The sequence below is a fragment of the Phyllopteryx taeniolatus genome, unplaced genomic scaffold, assembly GCF_024500385.1.
Source record: "Phyllopteryx taeniolatus isolate TA_2022b unplaced genomic scaffold, UOR_Ptae_1.2 contig_24, whole genome shotgun sequence".
NCBI classification, from domain to species: domain Eukaryota; kingdom Metazoa; phylum Chordata; class Actinopteri; order Syngnathiformes; family Syngnathidae; genus Phyllopteryx; species Phyllopteryx taeniolatus.
Genome location: NW_026903162.1, coordinates 3,006,328 through 3,026,228, shown reverse-complemented (window position 1 = coordinate 3,026,228; position 19,901 = coordinate 3,006,328). Strand labels below are relative to the sequence as shown.

At 41.4% G+C, this 19,901-nt stretch overlaps 2 protein-coding genes across 9 annotated transcripts in view; both read left to right on the top strand.

Moving 5' to 3' along the window:
* The first annotated feature begins 1,842 nt into the window (after positions 1-1,842).
* On the top strand, positions 1,843-18,789 carry znf507 (zinc finger protein 507). Of its 6 annotated transcripts, none has more exons than XR_009787000.1 (13): positions 1,843-1,993; positions 3,035-3,595; positions 3,898-4,352; positions 5,317-5,673; positions 6,239-6,653; positions 8,849-8,969; positions 9,043-9,151; positions 10,467-10,571; positions 10,647-10,781; positions 10,893-11,271; positions 17,314-17,393; positions 18,442-18,554; positions 18,656-18,789. XR_009787000.1 is itself a non-coding variant. In XM_061764772.1 (12 exons), the coding sequence occupies exons 2-12, from the start codon at positions 3,038-3,040 to the stop codon at positions 18,455-18,457; spliced, it is 2,730 nt and encodes a 909-aa protein (XP_061620756.1). In that variant the 5' UTR covers positions 1,843-1,993; positions 3,035-3,037; the 3' UTR covers positions 18,458-18,603. The 6 variants fall into 6 exon arrangements, 3 of the variants coding, with proteins under 3 accessions (XP_061620756.1, XP_061620758.1, XP_061620757.1); XR_009786999.1 differs by having other exon boundaries at positions 18,442-18,559; positions 18,656-18,779; XR_009787001.1 differs by lacking the exon at positions 18,656-18,789 and having other exon boundaries at positions 10,924-11,271; positions 18,442-18,541.
* dpy19l3 (dpy-19 like C-mannosyltransferase 3) overlaps positions 18,700-19,901 on the top strand; it is a 30,852-nt gene continuing 29,650 nt past the window's right edge. For all 3 annotated transcript variants that reach the window (XR_009787002.1, XM_061764776.1, XM_061764777.1), the window contains exons 1-2: positions 18,700-18,840; positions 19,142-19,294. Coding sequence is in view for 2 of the 3 variants with exons in the window: in XM_061764776.1 (XP_061620760.1) it covers positions 19,153-19,294 (142 nt within the window). In the remaining variant the exon portion in view is untranslated. The remainder of the gene's footprint in view (positions 18,841-19,141; positions 19,295-19,901) is intronic.

Below are 19,901 nucleotides of genomic sequence, written 5' to 3'. Positions count from 1 at the left end.
AAATAATAATAATAATAATAACACACACATCTATTTGTGTAAAAAAAAAAAAGAAATTGACCAAATTTGGACATATAGGGTCCGACGCCAGCACTTTCCAAACAATATCTTTTGATTAAAATGTTTAGTTCTAATTTTGTTACAACAATTCAGGACATGCATCGTTGATCATTATTCACCTTTCCTATCAGTAACGTAATCGTTCAAAAAATATGAACTCAAAACAAAAACAACCAAAAAAATACATTTGGAACGGAATGCAGCCGTCTTACTGCAGGTCGAGACTGACATCTGGTGGTCTCAATTGGAACAGCAGCACAATCAAGACCACGTTCAACTGGGTTGATGATTTTATTCCATTTTAAATCAATGTAGTCTACTTTTCAGCCCCCCCCCCCCCCCCCCCCGAAATGACAGCTGTCAGTCGTGTCAATTTGATTATTTGTTTGTCATTGGTGCATGTCATTGTAGCTCGGGTAGCTTGAAATGAAGAAGTAGAAGAAGACGAAGAAGAAGACGAAAAGGCCCGTTTTGTGTTCTTTAGTCACCGTGCTCCCCGCTGCACGGTAACAAGCATGTGTGAACTGATATGCTGCGCTGAAGTATGACTTTAATAGCACAATAGAAATAACTTGCTTTCTGCCGCCATCTTTTTCGTAGCCCGGGGCGAGGCCCTTAATGCGCCACATGAGGAACTTCACGAGCTGTCGACTCCGATTGGATGGCGGGCGCCCGTCGGGGTACGTTGAGGTCGGCGTCGAGATGAGCGACGCTGATGGGCCGCTGCTCGTAGCCGCCGGCCTGCTGATGGCGATGGAAGGCAAACAGAAGGTTTGACATCATGTGCGGACATGGAGTCATAATGGCGGGAAGGAAATTTTTTTTTAAATTTTTGTTGACATTATGGGCTTTATTTTCATGACCAGCGTGAATCTGCGCCGAGGCAGCTTCGACCAGGGTTTGGTCATTTTGCAAACGAGCGCATGTTGGCGTATTTAGAAGAGGGAGGTCTGCGCCACTGTGCGAATGAGCACAGACGATTTCAATCGGGGCCAATCGAAGCGGCTCCTCTCATTCCCTTTAAATGTGGCGCAGCGACAGTCTCGCACTGGAGACGTCTGTGCGAGGAGGACGGTGCGTGATCGCAGCGATCCGTGCTTGAGCGGGGCGGGGCGTCGACGACAGACAATGTGAGCGGGTACCCTTATTAAATACAGAATGCGCTAGTCATAACTGAAATATGTCTGCGGACCTCATGTATCTATTCCCACCTCACCTCCGATCGTTTGTACGCCTCCATAGCTGTGCCGACCAGTGGGCTGATTCACAAATATAATAACAATAATAATAACAATACAGACCCACCTTTCCTTTTGAACAACACACAATAAGCATTTGGGAACTGAGGACACTAATTGTTGCTTGTGGTACAACTTCAGTTGCTCAACAGTCCGGGGTCTCCTTTGTCGTAGTAGCCACTCATTTTCAATGGGAGACAGGTCTGGACTGCAGGCAGGCCAGTCTAGTACCCGCACTCTTTTACTACAAAGCCACGTGCATAATGTGGCTTGGCATCGTCTTCCGTCCATAGATCATAATCTATGCCCGTATTTTATTATTATTATCACTGTCGTCGTTAATATTGAATGAATTGTCACGTTAAATCGCGATGAAACGAATAAGCTGTGGTATTTTCCGAGAAGCCCCTGAAGGCACCATCCGCGGATCCCTCGCCAGCCAGCCCGTCCAATCACCAGTCCGCTTTATGATCACCTGACCCTACAAACTCCGAGTCACGTGACCCCAGGCTCCATCCTCGCCATTTTGCAGTGTGTGCCACAAATACACACGCACACACACACACACACGCACACAGAAGCTCCTTTTTCTTTTTTTTTTTCTTTTTTTTTTTTTTTTTTTAATTATAATGGCTGACGAATAAAACTAACGTGAGCGCCTTGCGTGTTTCGAGGACAAAGAGCGCGGCGACTCGGTGAGTGTATGTTTAACTTCCAAGTCAAAGTGTAGTAATGTTGGTCCACACATTAGCGGCATGTTAAAAGTGGCCCTCTTCCGGCGGGCTGTTCCACGCTTGTGTGCTGCTTTTAGCCGCCGAGCTAAGCGATGCTAGCCTGTCCAAACTTCACATTTGACCCTTCTCGCTTATTTTGTGGCACTAACACGTCATTTAGCCACTTAACACTAACCACGGACCACACGGCCTGTTGGAATTATTATTATTATTATTTTTTTTTTCGACGTTTGGGTGTGTTTTCGCTTGAATTCCACAAATGGAAAGGTAGGAGTGACATATTTTTAGATGTGGCCGAACAGGTGCTCACTGGAGGCTACTCGGGCCTTTCGGTCCACAAAGAAGCTCACCGATGGTCTTTTGAAAGCACTTAAAAACGCATGCATCCTTTCGTATTCCACGTTTATGAATGGCCGACGGGTGTTCCGAGTGCACTGTGGATTCCACACGCGTGAGTCACTGCACAAAGCAGAAGCGGCGAGGAAAGAGGAAGGTGGTGATGAGTAGTGACAAAGTGAAGGATTTGGGAAAGATGAAAGGAATGACACTTGTGCTCATTTCCCTTTTCAAATGTCAACAAAAGGCGTGCGTCTCCTTGTCAAGTTCACACGTTATCGCCGCCCCTTTTCCCTTTGTCGAGATCAATAACGCTGTCTGAAATCAGTTATTGAGTTCAGGCAAATATGTTTAACATTGAGACCATTTCACTGCACACTGCCAATCAAAAATGTCACAAAGTACAAATCTTAAAATAATGATTTATTTTATTTTTTTGGAAGAAAAAGTTAATCCTGTCATGCGTGGAAGTCATCACAGTTTTACAGATTATTATTTTTTATTTTTTGTCTGCATTTTGAACTGGTGATTCAGCCTCCATTTTAATATAATTTAAAACATTTTATAGAGAAAATGTTGCCACTTGACATGAAGGAGCTTCAGTAGTTCACTTGGACCCATTTTAGGGTTCCAGGAGGTGTCAACATTTCATGCCTCCCGTGCCAGGTCATGGAGGACTTCAACAACGTCGCTGTGCTCATCGCCGCCGCCGCCGCCTCCTCTTCTTCGTCTCCGCCTTTGTCTGAACCCCACAAGCAGCAGCACACCCTGGACACCCCCAGTCGCAAACCAGACGCCGACTCTCTCATCCAGGTCATCGAGAAGCTGAGTAAAATTGTGGAGAAGCGACCCCAGCGTCACTGCACTCTGACGGGACACAAGAGGGTCCAGCCAAGAGCGGGAGGAGGTTCTCCCTACCAGAAGCTGAGTGTGGAGCATGTGGATGGCGACCTGAACAACAACGGTGGCGAACGCAAGCGCGCGGTAACGTGCTACCAATGCAGCCTGTGCCCGTACCTGTCGCCCAAGCTGGCACTGCTCAAGGAGCACCTGAAGCAGCACAACGAGCACAACCAGGACTTGATCCTCATGTGCTCAGAGTGTCGCTTCAGCTCCCGAGACCAAGCGCGGCTGGAGGAGCACGTCAGGATGCACCTGGACAACAGTGCAGATGCCAAGGGGGGCGAGGACGGACCCAGCAGGGACGCCGACCTGGTGGGCTCAGAGGTATACCAGCAACGTTTGCATCATGATAATACTAATAATTCCAAGAGTTATTGTCACTAGAAATTGAGCCACTGAGAACCAGATTAGGCTAACTCCATGTTTGTCATTTTGAAGTTTATTAACTGTCGATCAGGTTGACGGATAGACTTGGACCACTATTTCACCAAACTTCCAAAGCTTAAATCACAAGTTTCCTTCACAAAGTTTCCCTTTTTTGCAAAAATGACCATCATGGAGTTTGCCCGCTGTAGTTGTCAGTGGCTCAATTCTGATATTAAATGTTCATAATGTTTGATCCGTAGCGCGAGGGCGACATTGAGCAGCATCAGCAGAAGAAGAAAAAGAAGTGGTATGTTTACGAGGAGTACGGCCTGTACCGCTGCCTGATCTGCAGCTACGTGTGCAGCCAACAGCGTATGCTCAAGACGCATGCCTGGAAGCACGCCGGCCTCCTCGACTGCTCCTACCCCGTTTTCGAAGAGGAGGAGGAGAAAGCAACCTCAGTAGTTGTGGCAGAGCCCGCCAGCCGAGAGGCAGAGTCCCAGACCATCTCCGCCGCCTTCAAGCTGTGCGCGCCGCTTCCAGACCACGAATCAAGTCCGCCCCGCGTCGCCAAAGAAGAACAGAGCGAGTTCGACGTCAAGGAGCTGAGCCCCGAGGAGTCTGCGATGGAGGTGCACGTCACTGCGGAGGTTGACGCGGAGGCGCCGTCTGTGGCCGACAGCCTGCTGACGTCGGCGCAGAAGATCATCAACAGGTGACAGCAGCCAACTTTGCTAGTAGTTAGTCATTCCTCCGCATATTTGCGGGTCACAATTCGCAAACACTCCAGACCTTCTCTGCTGGCCTAAACACTATAAAAGCGCTGACCTACATATATATCCTACATTTGAATATTTGTTATAAATAAGTTACTAACAAGTCAAATAATAATATATTAAAATAAGAGCAATAAATAAAAAAAATACCTGCTGTGCACGCCTTTGCCTCTTAGGGGCAGTATGGTGCATGCACAGTATTTACATTACGCTAAAAAGAGCAGAAGAAGAAAGCCGTGATTGAACTTTATCAATATAACTAGTTTTTCATAAAGTAGGAAGAATATATTCCTGTGAGTCTTGGTATATTACCTGTCTGTATGTGTTACTACAGCCTTTGTATGTGACTATTTGTTATTTGAAGGTAGATCTCCGCTGTAACTTCAAATGCTAATTTTTGCTAGCCGCTCGTTAGGGTTTTCCATTTTGTGCTAGCATTAAGCAATGTTTATAAAATGAAGTCTTGTTTTTCAAATCATCAATGCAATTGTTTTGGTTGTGTGTTTAGTTCTCTAGTGAGGCTAATTCTTTTGTTCTGGGTTTTCCACGGCTGCACCGCTCTATGCTTGCTTAGCATGCTTTTAGCTTAGCTTTTCTTGTTTTAGATTATTGTTGTTTCTTTAACAGAGGTTTTTGTCTTTTTTTTTTTTTTTTTTTTTTTTTTTTAGGTTAGCGGGAGGTTAGGTGGTTTTATGTTTACGTAATGAGAGAAATATTGGTGGTGAAGTGCTCCAGGTGATTCATATGGCACAATTGCTTGCTGTTATATTGCGTTTTTTGAATAGTACCAATGGCTGGTGTAATTGTGAGATGTTTGTGGTTGCTATTAAGAGGTAGATTAAGTCCCCAGTGAAGGTCCAGGTACTAAATGCACAGCTCTATTCAATGGTATTCTCTCAACAGCGACCCCAACAGCGCGGGTCACATCAACGTGATCGTCGAGCGTCTGCCCTCCGCCGAAGATGGCGTCATGGCCCCCGCACCAATGCTGCTCGACCCGGAAGTGGACGCCGGCCAGAGCTTATTGGACGTCAAAGAGGAGGAGCAAGGGCGAAGCGGCGACTCTCCTCGAGACGAGAACGTACCGCCGGCAGGACGCAAGAGGACTCACTCGGAGTCTCTCCGCCTTCACTCATTGGCTGCCGAGGTCCTGGTCGCCATGCCCATGAGGACCCCTGAGCTCAAACTGGAGGCGGCGTCCATGGTGGAGCATCACAGAAACGTGGACGAGGGCCCGGAATTCCTGCTCAAGTATGGAAAGTATGGAATTTGATTTTATACATTTCAATATGACATCATGCTTTTGCTTTCGGTGTTCATTTGTTGTACTTGAACATGAACTTTGGACAAATCAAATGGGCAGCACCACGCGGTAGTGGTGAGCACATCTGCCTCACAGCTCCGAGGTTCAGGGTTCAAATCTCGGCCCCGGCGTCCCTGTTCCGAGTTGCTTGTTCTCAGGGTACTTCTTCCTCCCACATTTCCAAAACATGAATTATATTACTTTTACTGAAAAGTCTGGTAATTGGGGAATGGGATTTGTAGGAACCCTGAAGTGAATTGTTTTCTTAAAATGAATGCGTGTGGATTTTGTAAATCTTCTGATGGGCATTCTACCTTTCTGAGATGTTTTTTTGTATTAAGCATTATCTTGGCATATATACATTTCGTATAAGTGCACTAACTTCATCAAACAGTTTTGATCAAGAATTGTGTGTAGAAAAAGAAACATCAACATGGTGAAGGAAGGCATTCTTCTAATGCTCCTTAATACCGAATACCAACTGACCTCAAAATGTAAAGAAAAATTGTGGCCCTCGTGTAGGAACCCCGAGGGCCCTGCCGCCGCCAACGCCGGCATCAGCTCATCCCTGCTAACCGTCATCGAGCGTCTCCGCGAGCGTTCGGACCAGAATGCCTCGGACGAGGACATCCTCAAGGAGCTGCAGGACAACGCCAACGCCGTCCCGGAGGACCCGGGGGCGCCGTCCGACGGGGGTCTGGTGGACTTTGTGGCCGGCAGCGAGCGGCCGTACCGCTGCCGGCTGTGTCGCTACAGCAGCGGCAACAAGGGCTACATCAAGCAGCACCTACGGGTGCACCGTCAGAGGCAGCCGTACCAGTGTCCCATCTGCGAGCACATCGCCACGGACAGCAAGGACCTGGAGACCCATATGATCCACCATTGCAAGACCAGGATGTACCAGTGCAAGATGTGCGCACACGCCTTCCACTACAAGGTGAGCAACACTCAATGCTCACCGCAACTCAAATCTGAGGTACAGTAGGATTTTTAAATGAGTTCAGTCAGGTCATATGTTTGAAATTGAATTGCTGAAAACAAACAAAGACTGAGAACAATGTACGAAATTGGTGAGGTATAGCCTTAAACACTTTTGCACCATTTGGCTGAAATGAAGTCAAGTGACACACGCGTGCTTCCTGGCATGAGGCGGTCCTACCTCGCTAAATATTTAAGCGCCTTCTTTCATCATTGACTATCCAGTGCATTTGTGACTTAGTTTTTATTACAAGGCTCATTTCTACGACTACGGCTTGCAAGCTATGCCTGCAGCCTGAAAATGCATCTTCCCTCGATGCCACAATTTACAGAACTCGGTGTCTTTATTTAAGTTCCCAAGTCTTCTGCATTTTGTTATTCAGGCTACTGTAATGAGTTGAAACACCTAAGCCTTGTGAGGTATATACATAGCAGGAAGTATGTGCTCAAATGTCTGTCATGTGAGTCACAGGTTGAATAACATGTGACTGTGTTTTAATGAAGTGTCTGTTATACGGACCTACACACAACACCAAGCGAGGCGGTGGCGTATTAAGACTAGTCCGCCACCGGTCCGCGGCATCCGGAAGCCTCTTAGCCCGCGAGCTAGCCATCGTCTTTCATAGCAGCATGCAAAAGGTCTGTGATGTCTGGGTGGGATATGTTCCAGCCCCTGGAGACTTTTTAAATGGATAGTTTCACGGCTCAAACATAGTCATGTGTAGGCATATGCTAGACATGCGAACATATTTGAGTGACGGCTGAAAGTTGTGCGGCGCATTACTCAGCGGACACACCCAGAACAGCTAAGATATATTGATTTACCTACGTCAAGCAATTAATGAATTAGTCCTGTCCCGAGCACCGGTGACCACCACCATGTTTTTCTCCCCATTTTGTTCTTGTCATACACGAGACGCGATCCATTGTCGTTGTTGTCGCCATGGTAACGAGTGTATCCGGTCGCGTTTGCGCTGACAAGATAAAGCCCCGTGGTCGTAAACGACTGGCTGCAGTGGTATCTGAATACGAGATTTTATTGCAGTAGTCTGACATAGTGCAAGCGTGAAAGACCAAATTTGTCTTGCAGTCTGAGCCAGGCATTACGTGTTCTGTCCCAGACGTATTATTTAATATATAACTAACTTTATTGGCGGTCAGATATTTACAGTACTACGTCAAAAGATGGTGACAAGGCTAAAAAATAAACGAGCTTTTGGATTCACATATACTGTACACGATGGCGACGCAGAGTAAATGTTTTGCGGCGCCGATCCATGACTTAATTAACCGCATCGGCGAATTGACATTGAATCCGATCAGCATAAAATAGTATTACGAACTTGTAATTAGCATCTAAGAAAATGTGGCTTTTTTTTCCTCAAGTTTTAACATTCCCTCATTTTCTGAACCACTTATCCTCACGAGGGTTGCGGGCATGCTGGAGCCTATCCCAGCTATCTCCGGGCGAGAGGCGGTGTACACCCTGAACCGGTCGCCAGCCAATCGCAGGGCACATGGAAACAAACAACCATTCGCACTCACATTCAGACCTACGGCCAATTTAGAATCTTCAGTTAACCTAGCACGCATGTTTTTGGGATGTGGGAGGAAACTGGAGTACCTGGGGGAGGGGGGGGAAACACACAGGCACGGGGAGAACATGCAAATTCCAAACAGGCGAGACCGGATTTGAACCCGCGTCCTCAGAACTGTGAGGCGGATGTGCTAACCAGTCGTTCACCGTGCCTCAAGTTTGAACAAAAATCCTCAAAATATGGCATCATTCCCATGACTTCTGTTCTCAAAAGTTATCAAAATGTTTTTCTTGTAAGTTAACATTTTTAAATGATTTTCCTAGACAAATCTGACTTTTTTTCCTAATGGTTTTCTCATGACTTTTTTTCTCCCTCCATCCATTTAATTTTTACTTGTAACTTTTTTTTTAACTTTATTGGAAAAAGCCAATCACGCACACAGTTAATCCCTTGATGCTCATTGAACCGACCTGCGGTTATTTTTAGAGAATGTTGCATACTTTGAGTGTGGTTCACCAGGAAATGTTGAACACAATGCGGAAAGTCGGCTTCCTGTTTCGCGGTGGAGTAAAATTCTGACCTCTTTCTGTGCGCACGTTTGTGTTGGGTGGTCCAGAGTCAATTAAGAAGTCACGAGCGGGAGCATCACAGCTTCGGCGACGTGGACGCGCCAGCGCTCGCGGCTGTGGATGAAACGGCGTCCGCGGCGGAGGAAGCCGATCGCGACACTGATGAAGGTGAGGAACTCTGATTCGGCGTCAGTGGTAACTGTGGAACTGCTCGTGCGTAATAATGATTTTCTCTTGACAGGTGGTGTCCTTCCGAAGACATTCAAGTGCGATGTGTGCGACTACACCAGTGCGACGTACGTGGGCGTCAGGAACCACAGACGCATTCACAACTCAGACAAACCTTACCGGTGAGGCCGTGGGGTTTACTGCAAAAAAAAAAAAAAAGGATCATAAAATCATAACAATTAGTTTATTGAGGGTAATGTCAAAGCGTTTTAAACCAAACTCACATTTTCTTTGAGTTTATTATTAATCTTTCCGTGCTGACAAAAAAAAAAAGAGCGTACAGCAATGTGCATCAGCCTGATTAAACTTTAAATATGCGGTCGAAAGTATTGGGACACCTGAAAGCAAGTGTTTCAATACTTTTGTCTAAACATTTTAAGGTTAAATCTGGCTGATTTACATTACTCCATGCTTTTATTTTGGCACTACAGGAAGTTCAATAACATGGGAAGCACAAAAATGCAATAACTCACTGGACAAACAGTGGTTCAGTAGGTCATAGTTAACAATATAGAATAAAAGAAAAATAACCTATGGTGTTCCACTGGGTTCAGTTTTGTTCCCCAAATTATTTTGATTTAAATGCTATTTTTGTCTGTATTCTATATGCATATTATACTTAGACATTGAGCGGCGTTTCTGAGCACCTTTTGGTCTATTCCTGTTGTCCACTAGGTGGGAGTAGAGGCCTAGACAAGCTCTGCTTTTGTTGCAGGAAGGGCAAATGTTAGCACTTAAATACAAACTAAGCAGAACAAGGTCACATTTTCTTTGCACTGGTTGGGTCTGGAACATGTTTGCTTATCCTACATCAAAGCATGTGAAAGTGAAGGACTGGATTAAGTGTTTTAAAAGGTTCCCGAGCAGGAGAAAATGTTATTAAATGCACTTTGTGTAGTCTGTAGTTGGACTCTGGACCTCCTTTCAGTCACTTTGTTTGGTATGTGTAAATAAACCGCATTTTCCCAACACTACTTGACTTTGACTTGTCAAAAAAATTAATAAAAAACTGTCAAAAAGATCTAACACTGATGCATTGGTATTACTTGCTGAATAACATGTTGCCTCGAAAAATGACTTTAATCTTGTAAAATGTTTTTCTTTAAAAATAAATTTAACTTGTATGTTTTTTTTTTTTTTTGCAGAAAAAAGATTTTATTCTTAAAAAGGACCATTCTTGAGTTCCGGATTTATTTATTTTTTCTGGCAAAATACTTTAGTTTTATTTTGCCCCTTAACAAAAACCAGTGTAAAGCGGCACGTTTGATAACTGTAAAGCAGCGATTTTAATATCAGTATATGTAAAGTAGTACCTTTTTGTCAGTTATATGTAAAGCAGGACTTTTAATAGTCAGTACAGTGTATATGTGTAGAGTGGCAAATTCAACAAAAATCAGATGTTAAAGTCGTACTAAACACTTTTTGTGGCCTGTGCAGGTGCTGCAACTGTGACTTTGCCACCACCAATATGAACAGCTTAAAGAGTCACATGAGGAAACACCCTCAGGAGCACCAGGCTGTGCAGCTTCTCGAGCAGTACAGGTGAGACCCTAGACCCGCAACTCAACTCCCGAACGTTCGAGCGAGCCTTTTTTGTCAACCTTTGCCTGTGGTCAGGTGCTCGCTGTGCGGCTACGTGTGCAGCCACCCGCCGTCACTCAAGTCGCACATGTGGAAGCACGCCGGAGACCAGAACTACAACTACGAGCAGGTCAACAAGGCCATCAACGAGGCCATCTCGCAGAGCAGCAGGTAAACGCAAAATATTCATAACTCATAACTCTCATAATAATAATAACTGCCACCTCGCGCGGTAGAAATAAACACAAACAATTGAAATAATTCACCAAATGTGTTAAATAGGCAAGTGTCAGTCAGTCTTTTACTTGTTCAGAGCTCCTGTGAAGGCGTCTACGGGGCCGGAGTCTCTGACGGCATCCTCGCAGGACACCACCAAGGTCCCGGCAGAACAACCTCTGGAACCCCCGGTTGTGCTCCCCAAATCCAGCCCGGACCCCTCGTCCCCCCAAAGAAGTTCACCGTCACCTGTCCAGGTCCAAGTCCCGCCCCAGCCGCCCGGTGGCGGTGTGGAGTACTGCGTGCTGCTCTTCTGCTGCTGCATCTGTGGCCTGGAGTCACCGAGCAAGGAACGACTGATGGAGCACATGAAGGAGCACGAGGGAGACCTCATCAGCATCATACTCAACAACAAGGATTCGCACGCATACACGCAGGCAGCGCAGTAAGGCCTCCCCCCCCCCCCCCCCCCACCCCCCCCACCCCCCCCACCCCCCTGTAACCCCCAGGAATGACTAGAATATTTCACACGCTCATTTACCTCAGTGGTCACGCTTATCTTGTCAACCAGCTCCTCAAGTCCTGTTGGCTACATTTTTATAGCAAGCGCACACAGTGGAACATAGACCTCCGCCAATCACAATTTATTTCACGTTCCAATTTGAGTTGCATGACCAAATTTATATTCGTCGTGGGTTTTTTTTCACATTTAAAATGTAGTTGGGTTTAATTGAAACTCAGTTTATTGGAACAATTTGTGCTACAACTAGAATACAGTAAACTAGTGATGGGCAGAATAATCCAATTGCAGCTAAACAAGTGAAAGTAAAAAGTGAACAAACCTGAGGATTCTTAAAAACAGCGTCCAGTAGTTGACATTGTTGCTCGTTCTTCTTTTTGTTCCACAAACGTCCGCCTTGTTCTCTCCCCCCCCCCACACATACTTTTTGCCAACGATAATCAGAACTTTTCACTCATTTCTGCTTCGAGATGCGTTGCTAATAAACGTGTTTCTTTGTTAGCGCTTAGCGAGCTAAGCTAGGCCGAAGCTTCAACGTGCACCAAAGTTCAGCCGGACACGAAGATTGAACCAAAATTGTATTTTGATAATGTTTCCCATTTAAAATGCAGTTAACCTTGAGCTGAGCTTATTCTTGGAACAACCCATGCTACAAACACAATTCAGTGAATAATTCATTTGAATAATAATCCATTTGAAAATTAATAAGGTGTATTGCATTTTTCCCTTATCAGACTTCATTCTCATGGAGGGAAAAAAAAACTAATATTCATCTAAGATGCTATTTTTGTCAAACTATATTGCTATAAGATTTATTTTCTAGAAAAGTTATTTTTTTTTTTTCTATAAAAAATAGTGAACCCACACACAAAAGACGAGCACCCCTGCCCCATCTCAATCCTCCCTGTACTCTGCTTTCATACTTTTTGCACACAATACTTTTTTTTTTTTTTACATTCAGACAGCTCTCTGTTTAGCAAGGTGTTAAATGAGACTTTGTTAGCGGCTAGCAAGCTAAGCTGTTCGAGCTCGAAGTTTAAATGCATAGACAAGATTTATTATTTTTTTTTTTTCCAGACATGGGCACTTAACTGTTTTAGTACAGTAGTGATTGACTTACTGTGTCAATATTTCAGTGAAGTGAAAATTGTATGTATATATATATATATATATATATTATTATTTTTTTTTTCTCGTTTAAATTTAAATTAAATAAATCTGCGCTTACGATTGGAACAATTCTCTTGCTATGACGAGAGTAAACTAGGGCTGTGCCGAATAATTCAGTACTTGATCATTAACAAGATGTAATAGTCTTGTGTGATTATTTTTCCAAAGAAATCTAGTGGGGAAAAAATAAGCCTCAAAATTACAATTCTTGAAAAAAATTGCTTGAGAACCCGGCAAATATTCCGACAAGATTCCTTTCCTAGAAAAAATATTCTAAAATCTGACTTTTTCAAAGTGACACGCCACCACACCAACCCCCTCCAGAAAAAAATCTATTCTCTTAAAGTGATGCTCAAGGTAAAAATGAGCATTTAAAAAAAAATGACTGTTCTAGAAAATACATTTTCAAAAATAGTGATGAAAGACCACCACCCGCACGCCCTAATGACTCCTATAAATACAAAGCATGGGCAGAATAATCCATCAATTTCTCATTGAGATGATGGTAATGTGTGGTTACACCCCCCCCCCCCCCAAAAAAAAAAAAAAAAAGATTCGGAAGAGAAAGTTCTCATACTCTTTCACATTTCTTATACACATTTTCACAGTCATAACACGAAGCTCACACTCTGCTTAGCGATGTGTTAACATTTAAAAAAATCAAATTCTGTACTAATTCAGGAAGACTTCAGTGAAGTGAAAATTGCGTTCTACTTTTTGTCTTAAAGTGTAGTTAAAAGATTACTTTAAGACAAGTTTATTGGAATGACTCGAATGGAAAGTTAACCATGGATGGGTGGAATAATCAAATAGTCACTGGACAAGTGAAAAAACCTGCGGGTTCTTTGGGGGGGGGGGGGCAAAAAGCACCTTGTAGTTCAGTCGCTCTTGTTAAATTTACTGCACTTATTGGAACAACTCTTGCTATGAATGGAGTACAGTGAACTAGGAATGGGCAGAATAAGACATTCATTGATCACTAAGATAGTCAAGTATCTAGTTTCATTAAATCTCAAAATACTTCTTGTATGATTATGACTTTTTCCCACTCAAAAAATACTTTTATAAATAGACTATTCTAAAACTCCCAAATACTACTACAGATACAGTAAACAAGGGGTGTGTGAAATAATTCATTACTTGATCATCAAGATGTGATAAGTCTTGTGCAATTATTTTTCAAAAAAAAAAAAAATTCACACTATTGTTAAAGGTATGCTTCACAATTACCATTGTCAAAAAAAAAAAACTTTTCCAAAAAAGGCAATTCTTAAAAACTAGTCAGACAAGATTCCTTTTGTAGTTTTCTAAAATCAGACTTTTTCTCAAAAAGTGACACCACCTCAGACAACCACCCAGCGCCCAAAAGGTAAAACTCTTCGTAAAAATGTGATGCTATAGAAAGATTCCTATTCTAGAAAATACTTCTTCTCAAAAATAGCGATAAGTCCACCACCCCCGAGCGCCCTGCAGACCCTCCTATAATTGAAAAATGGACAACGGTAAACTAGGGATGGGCAGAGTAACTCAACTGATCATACTTCTTGTGCGATTATGGCATTTTGACAATTCCTCCAACTGTTGGGGGGGAAAAAAGACAATTGTTGAAAAAGTTTTTTTTTTTTTTTAAGTTATAAGGTTAAAACGACAATGTTCGTCCTCTTTCACCGGTAATTACACTAACTCTTGTTTGCTTAGCAATGTGTTGCTAATAAACGCTTCTCCTTGTTAGCGGCTAGCAAGCTACGCTAAACTCTGTGTAGGTCGAGAAGCTTCAATGTGCACAAAAGCGCTTCTATCCGGACATGATTTATTGTTTTAGTCTCATAAAGTAGTACTGGACGTCCTGAATTTAGTGACACAAGAATTGTACACATCGAAGATTCTGCTGGGGGTTTAGAGGAAAATTACTATTTTCGTGGGGAAATTCTGAAAAAAGGCTAGCCTGTTAGACTATTCAAACTAAAAAAAAAAGAAGAAGCTAATTCTTGAAGAAATAGAAAAACTTGACTCCGAAAGATCTTTAAAAAATAGAGCCTTTTTTTGAGGAAAAATGCTATTTTTGAGGGGAAATTTTGAAAAATGTATTGCTAATTTTGTAACATTGACTTGATGTACAGTCAATTCTAAAAAAAAAACAAAAAAAAAACAAAAACACCACTTTGTGCAAAAGAAAATGCTCAGAAATTTGACTGAAGATGCAACTTTTACTGTATTCAGCCCTTTTTTCCCTCAGAAAAAATATGAAAAAATGGGCAATGAAGTGGGTAAAAAAATGCAACTATCAGTGTTAGCTCACGTTTTCAAAGCTAAACATTTTTCTTTTTTTTTTTTTTTTTATTCCCCCACCACCTTCGGGGGAGCATTCCCCCCCCCCCTAAAAAGCTTATTAGACTTGTATAGGAAAAATACCATTGCTTTTTAAAGTATTGGTGTTTTTTTTCAGCGAAACTACAACCTTAACCTTTTTCCTCTGAAAAAGATTACTTGATTCTTGACAATTTTTCTTAAATCTGATTGTTGAAAAATCCAAGTTCTATTTCTATGACATCTTATTTTTATTGTAAAAAAAAAAGAAAAAAAGAAAATTCTGGAAAAATTCGACTTCGTGAGTGAAAGTGCAATTTGCCTCAAATACATGTTCTATGTATTGTAGAATAATTTTATCTAAAAAAAATAAAAAAAATGCATATTCTAAAAATATGCCTCTTATACCCTTCCCAAAAATTTACTTTATTATTCTTGTAAGATGTTATCTTTTACAGGAGAAAAAAAAATTGTTAGCGCCCAGAAAATATCCGTGACGACTATATAAAGCAAAATAAAATAAATAATAAAATAAAATAAAGCAAATCATTCGTCGTCATCCGTTTGATCGAGGTGAAATGCTACGCAGTTGCTTGGTTCACTCACCTAGTTTGCTGTTCAAAGAGGTCATGACAACATTCAGATTCTCCCATAAGATAAAAAAAAAAATACATTCTATCCCCCCCAGCAATGTAGTAAAATGCCCATCCCTGAAGCGCTGATACTTTAATCATCTGTGGGCACAGATTTCTAGTTTTTGCTTCTTCAACCCCATCCAAATGTAACTTCTTGGCGGAGGTAACACAGACAAATTCTGTTTCCAGTGGTGTTGTGATGGAGCGCTGGTCCAAGTTCATACCTCGTTTAAACAAAAACCATGCTTGTGCAAGGCAGCTTTTTTTTTAATTATTATTATTTTTTTAAATAGATACTGTCATATTTAATGTTTATTTAATAATGTGTGGACTCATTCACAGCTTGAGTTTAGGTGTTTGTATGCATGTTTCTTTCACGACACTTTGAAAAGGAAAAAGTGGATTGTAATTGAGTGAAGTTGTTCGCGTTACAAGGAAAAAATATTTTTGAGGGGGAAAAGGGATGTTAACAGAGGGAATCTGCTTTTTAATTTTCCCTAAATGGTGCCTAAAAACCGGAAAATGTATAGTGTCAACTTCATTTTTTATATATGCATATATATTGCCCCAACATGTACGGTCTATTTTTATATGTAATCTTTTTGTTGACTCTCTTTTAAAAAGACTTTCTAGCATAAAAAAGAGGGGGGAAAACACTGACTGCTGTGCCCGCTAACATGAAATCAGGTGACAATAAAACGTGTCGTCACATTTAATTTTAAGGTGAGCAAAAGTTTTGTTGCATATTTGTTTTTCTTGTGTGAATGCTGACTAAGGTTTGATTGCCGAACAGACTCAAGTATGATTTTTCTTGTATAAATGTTAATTACATTGCCCATACCTTACAGTTTGCACTTTTATATATATATATATATATATATATATATATATATATATAGAACCTTTTCCCATTAAAAAAGAAAAGGTATTTTCTGAAAAGAAATCCCCCAAAAGTTAGTTTATTCATATTAGGTTCAGACTTTTTGAAATGCTTTTCTCTCTAAAAATATACATTTCAGTACATCAAACAAGGGAAATTCATATCGATTCACTACATGTCGAAATCTCTCACGATTGTGTTGCGTAATTGTGATTAAAGTTTACAGCTAACAAAAAAAACAACCGTAAATTGAACCCACTGAGAACTATAGTGGGCTAACTCCATTTTTGTCATTTTGCAGGTGAGGCATATGCCTGCAATTTATTAAAAAATAAATAAATAAATGAAAAAAATTTTTATGAAATTGATTACTGATTTTGTATACTTGTTCTTTGGGATAGTGGTTTTGTGTTAATTCCAAACAGCTGTCAAATCTATCAATATTTCATAAAAGATGCAAAATGACTAACGTGTAATTTCTGAGTCTTCTATCGATCTCTGAGCGTCACTTTCTGGGATGTTTTTGCTGGAGGTGGAGCCTGATTGTGAGGGCGTGGCCATCATGGAAATGGGAGTTGGCCCAGCGTTGCACTGCTGAATTGGGAAAAGTGCTGAGCGCAATTATGGACTGCCCCCTAGATGTCCAAATTGGAACTCATTTTTGATTTCGACCACAGTATTCATCTGAAAGATGACTTATTTTTTTTCTTCTATTCTGCACTTAATAATGTAAAAAAAAAAAAAAAAACATGAATTAGCCCACTCTTGTTCTCAGTGTCATAAATCGCCATTTAGAAATTACAGAAACAATGATTTTTAATGGAGAAATCAGGTGGGAATTGGCCGATTTTCCCCGTTTAATAAATCATGTTGCACTTTTTGTACTGAACTACTTAAATGTGCTTTTGATAAAGTTAATCCCATTACTCAAACATGATGCGTGTTGAAGTAAATATGCTTTTCATGTCTTTACAGGATCAGGGTTTTCAAATAAACCTCTTAAGTGAATGTCAACGTGGGGACGACAACGAGGAAATGACTAAAATGAGGCAAAAGTATTGACTCATAAGCTCTTTTAAGGCAGCTTTTCCATTCTTCAGCTTAATCCCCACATTCTGCTGCTCCGTGGATGCTAATTTATGTGCGACGGAAAGCAATTGAAGCTAAAATGTCCCAAAACAAGTGAATGTAACGTTAAATGTTCCCTTGGACAACAATTCTGTGTACGCTCAACTTTTGTGACATCACTACCATCTCCCAATAGCTCGGTGATCAGATTTATTTCCTGTACATGTCACTTGTTGTCGGGCAGAATGCGCACAGCGTACGTCATAGAAAGTACAGGAAGATTGGCAGAAATGATAAAAAAACTGAACACTCAGGACATTATAGGGACACATTTAATGTAAAGATTGAGGGAGCGCTCATATTCCTAGATATGTTTGTACTGGCATTTGTTGCTAGGCAGAATTTGTGGGGCACAGCGCTTCGTGCCTCATCATGTAGCAGAGAAAGGGAGAGGCGATAGGAACATTTACAGACGAGATTAAATGAACGCTAAGAGCATGTTTCGTATTCTAATCAGTATTTTATATTTTATATATATAATACATCAGACCATAGAAATGTCGTCTTCTCTGTTATTACTATTGTTATATATTATTAGCTTGACTCTACCATGACTTCTGAGTGGGTAGTGAGCCTGAATTACCGAGAGACGTTTTCACTTGTTGCTAGGCAGAATTCGTTGGGGCAGAGCCCTTTGTGCCCCACCACATTGTAGAGATGGGCCAAGGAGAGTCGGCATGCACAGACGCTAAGGAGATGGACAGCAAACAGCGCTATAAAGCAGTCCTGACTCTGGATTGTGTAAAATAAAATAAAAATAAAAATAGACCAAAAAAAAAAAAAGGACCTAGCATTAGCTTTGCACCCCCGCCACATCGCATAAGAGCTGCTCATCACTGCTAACTAAATGAACATGTTCATTTAACAGGATAAACATATGAATTAACACCTCATTTACAGTACGACGTAACACTTTTATGAGTTATTAAAACAATTTTGGACGAGAAAAAAAGCCTTTTTTTATCGTTTTGCCAGCTCCTGTCCCTGTTAGTCGCCGTGTGCCGGATACAGCCATGGCGGCGACTAACGAAGATACTGTCGCATGTAAAATGTAGTTTAAAAGCTTGAATGAACACTATTGTTGGACGGTAAGGTACGTTTTAATACATGTAATTCTGGACATAATCAATTCTGATAACTAGTTGTGGGTAAAGTTATATTTTCGAACACCGTTTCTTTTAATTTGAAGGCGAGAACCTTTCAAGTTCCGGCGTGGCGACTCAATCGAACCCCGAGCGGCGAAAAGCCAGCAAAAGCGATGAATGGGGAATGAAGGAGCCGTGGAGCTAACCAAGCCGGGCAGAGAGGAGACGAAGACCGCCTGAGTGGACATTCTTCCGGCAGAGGTTTGAACGCTTGCCGTTGGTTTCCCCGGTGTGTGCGCTTTTGTTTTTATATCGTAGGCGCGCGGCGGCGCTACAATACTCGCCAAAAATCACAACATTGTTACTTTATTCGTTATTATAAACCACGTACACGAGTTCAGGTCAATCTTTTATTGTAAATATGTATTTTAATGTAGATTTAATCTCGTTTATTAGCGTTTCCCACCCAATCTTTAGCAACCCTGTCATCCTATAGATCAAAAATCAGATGAGAAAACAAACACAAGATGGCGTCTTTGTTTATATTGTGTGTGCGCATGCGCGATGACTCCTGCTCTGCGGCCACGCAGGGCGGCGCGTCATGGCAGCCCTGCGCCAGAGGAAGGGCAGCCGGGGTAAGGAGCCCCCACAGAGCCCCCATGCAGACTCTCAGCCTCAGCAGCGTCACCAGGCCAACTGTTGCTCCCGGCATCATCGTCATCACCATGACGACCTTCTGCAGGGTGAGTTTCAGGTCCACACCCAAACGAACGCTTGTAACCGCCCGGCTGTGGGTAGAGTCACCCCCCAAAAAAAGCCAAAGAAAAATTCTTCTGTTATATTTAGTTAAAAAAATAAATAAATAAACGAATTTAATTACTATTTTATTTAATTACATAATTGGTTCATTTATTTCCTGTAAATAGTAAAAGAAAACCATTTTAGATATATATATATATATATATATACAGTACAGTATGTTACCTCAATTTGATCAGATAGTGAATTTAATTTAAATAAACAGTAAAATATTTTTACACCTGTAGTACGTAAACAATTTTACATACACAGTACTTTCTAATTTCTTTTTTTTAAGTAATTGGTTAATTTATTTATTGTGAACAATAAAAGAAAAAAATCTAATATGTACATACAGAGTACATTTAACATATTTTCCATGTATTTTATTACATAAACAGTTAAACTATTTGGTGTCAGTAATAAAGTAAAAATTAATCCTTTATTAAACCATTTATTTTTCATCTGATTAAATAATTGGTTAAATCATATATATTTTGGAAAATAAAAAAAAACAAATACATGCTTTTAAAATTTGTATTCAAGAATTGA

Bases quoted from the DNA above. Each gene is read 5' to 3' on its own strand.
- znf507 (XM_061764772.1), top strand. From the start codon at position 3,038: ATGGAGGACTTCAACAACGTCGCTGTGCTCATCGCCGCCGCCGCCGCC. The intron at 3,596-3,897 runs GTATACCAGCAA...TTTGATCCGTAG, and splicing joins CCGACCTGGTGGGCTCAGAG to CGCGAGGGCGACATTGAGCA. The intron at 11,272-17,313 runs GTAAGGCCTCCC...ATGTCTTTACAG, and splicing joins GCATACACGCAGGCAGCGCA to GATCAGGGTTTTCAAATAAA.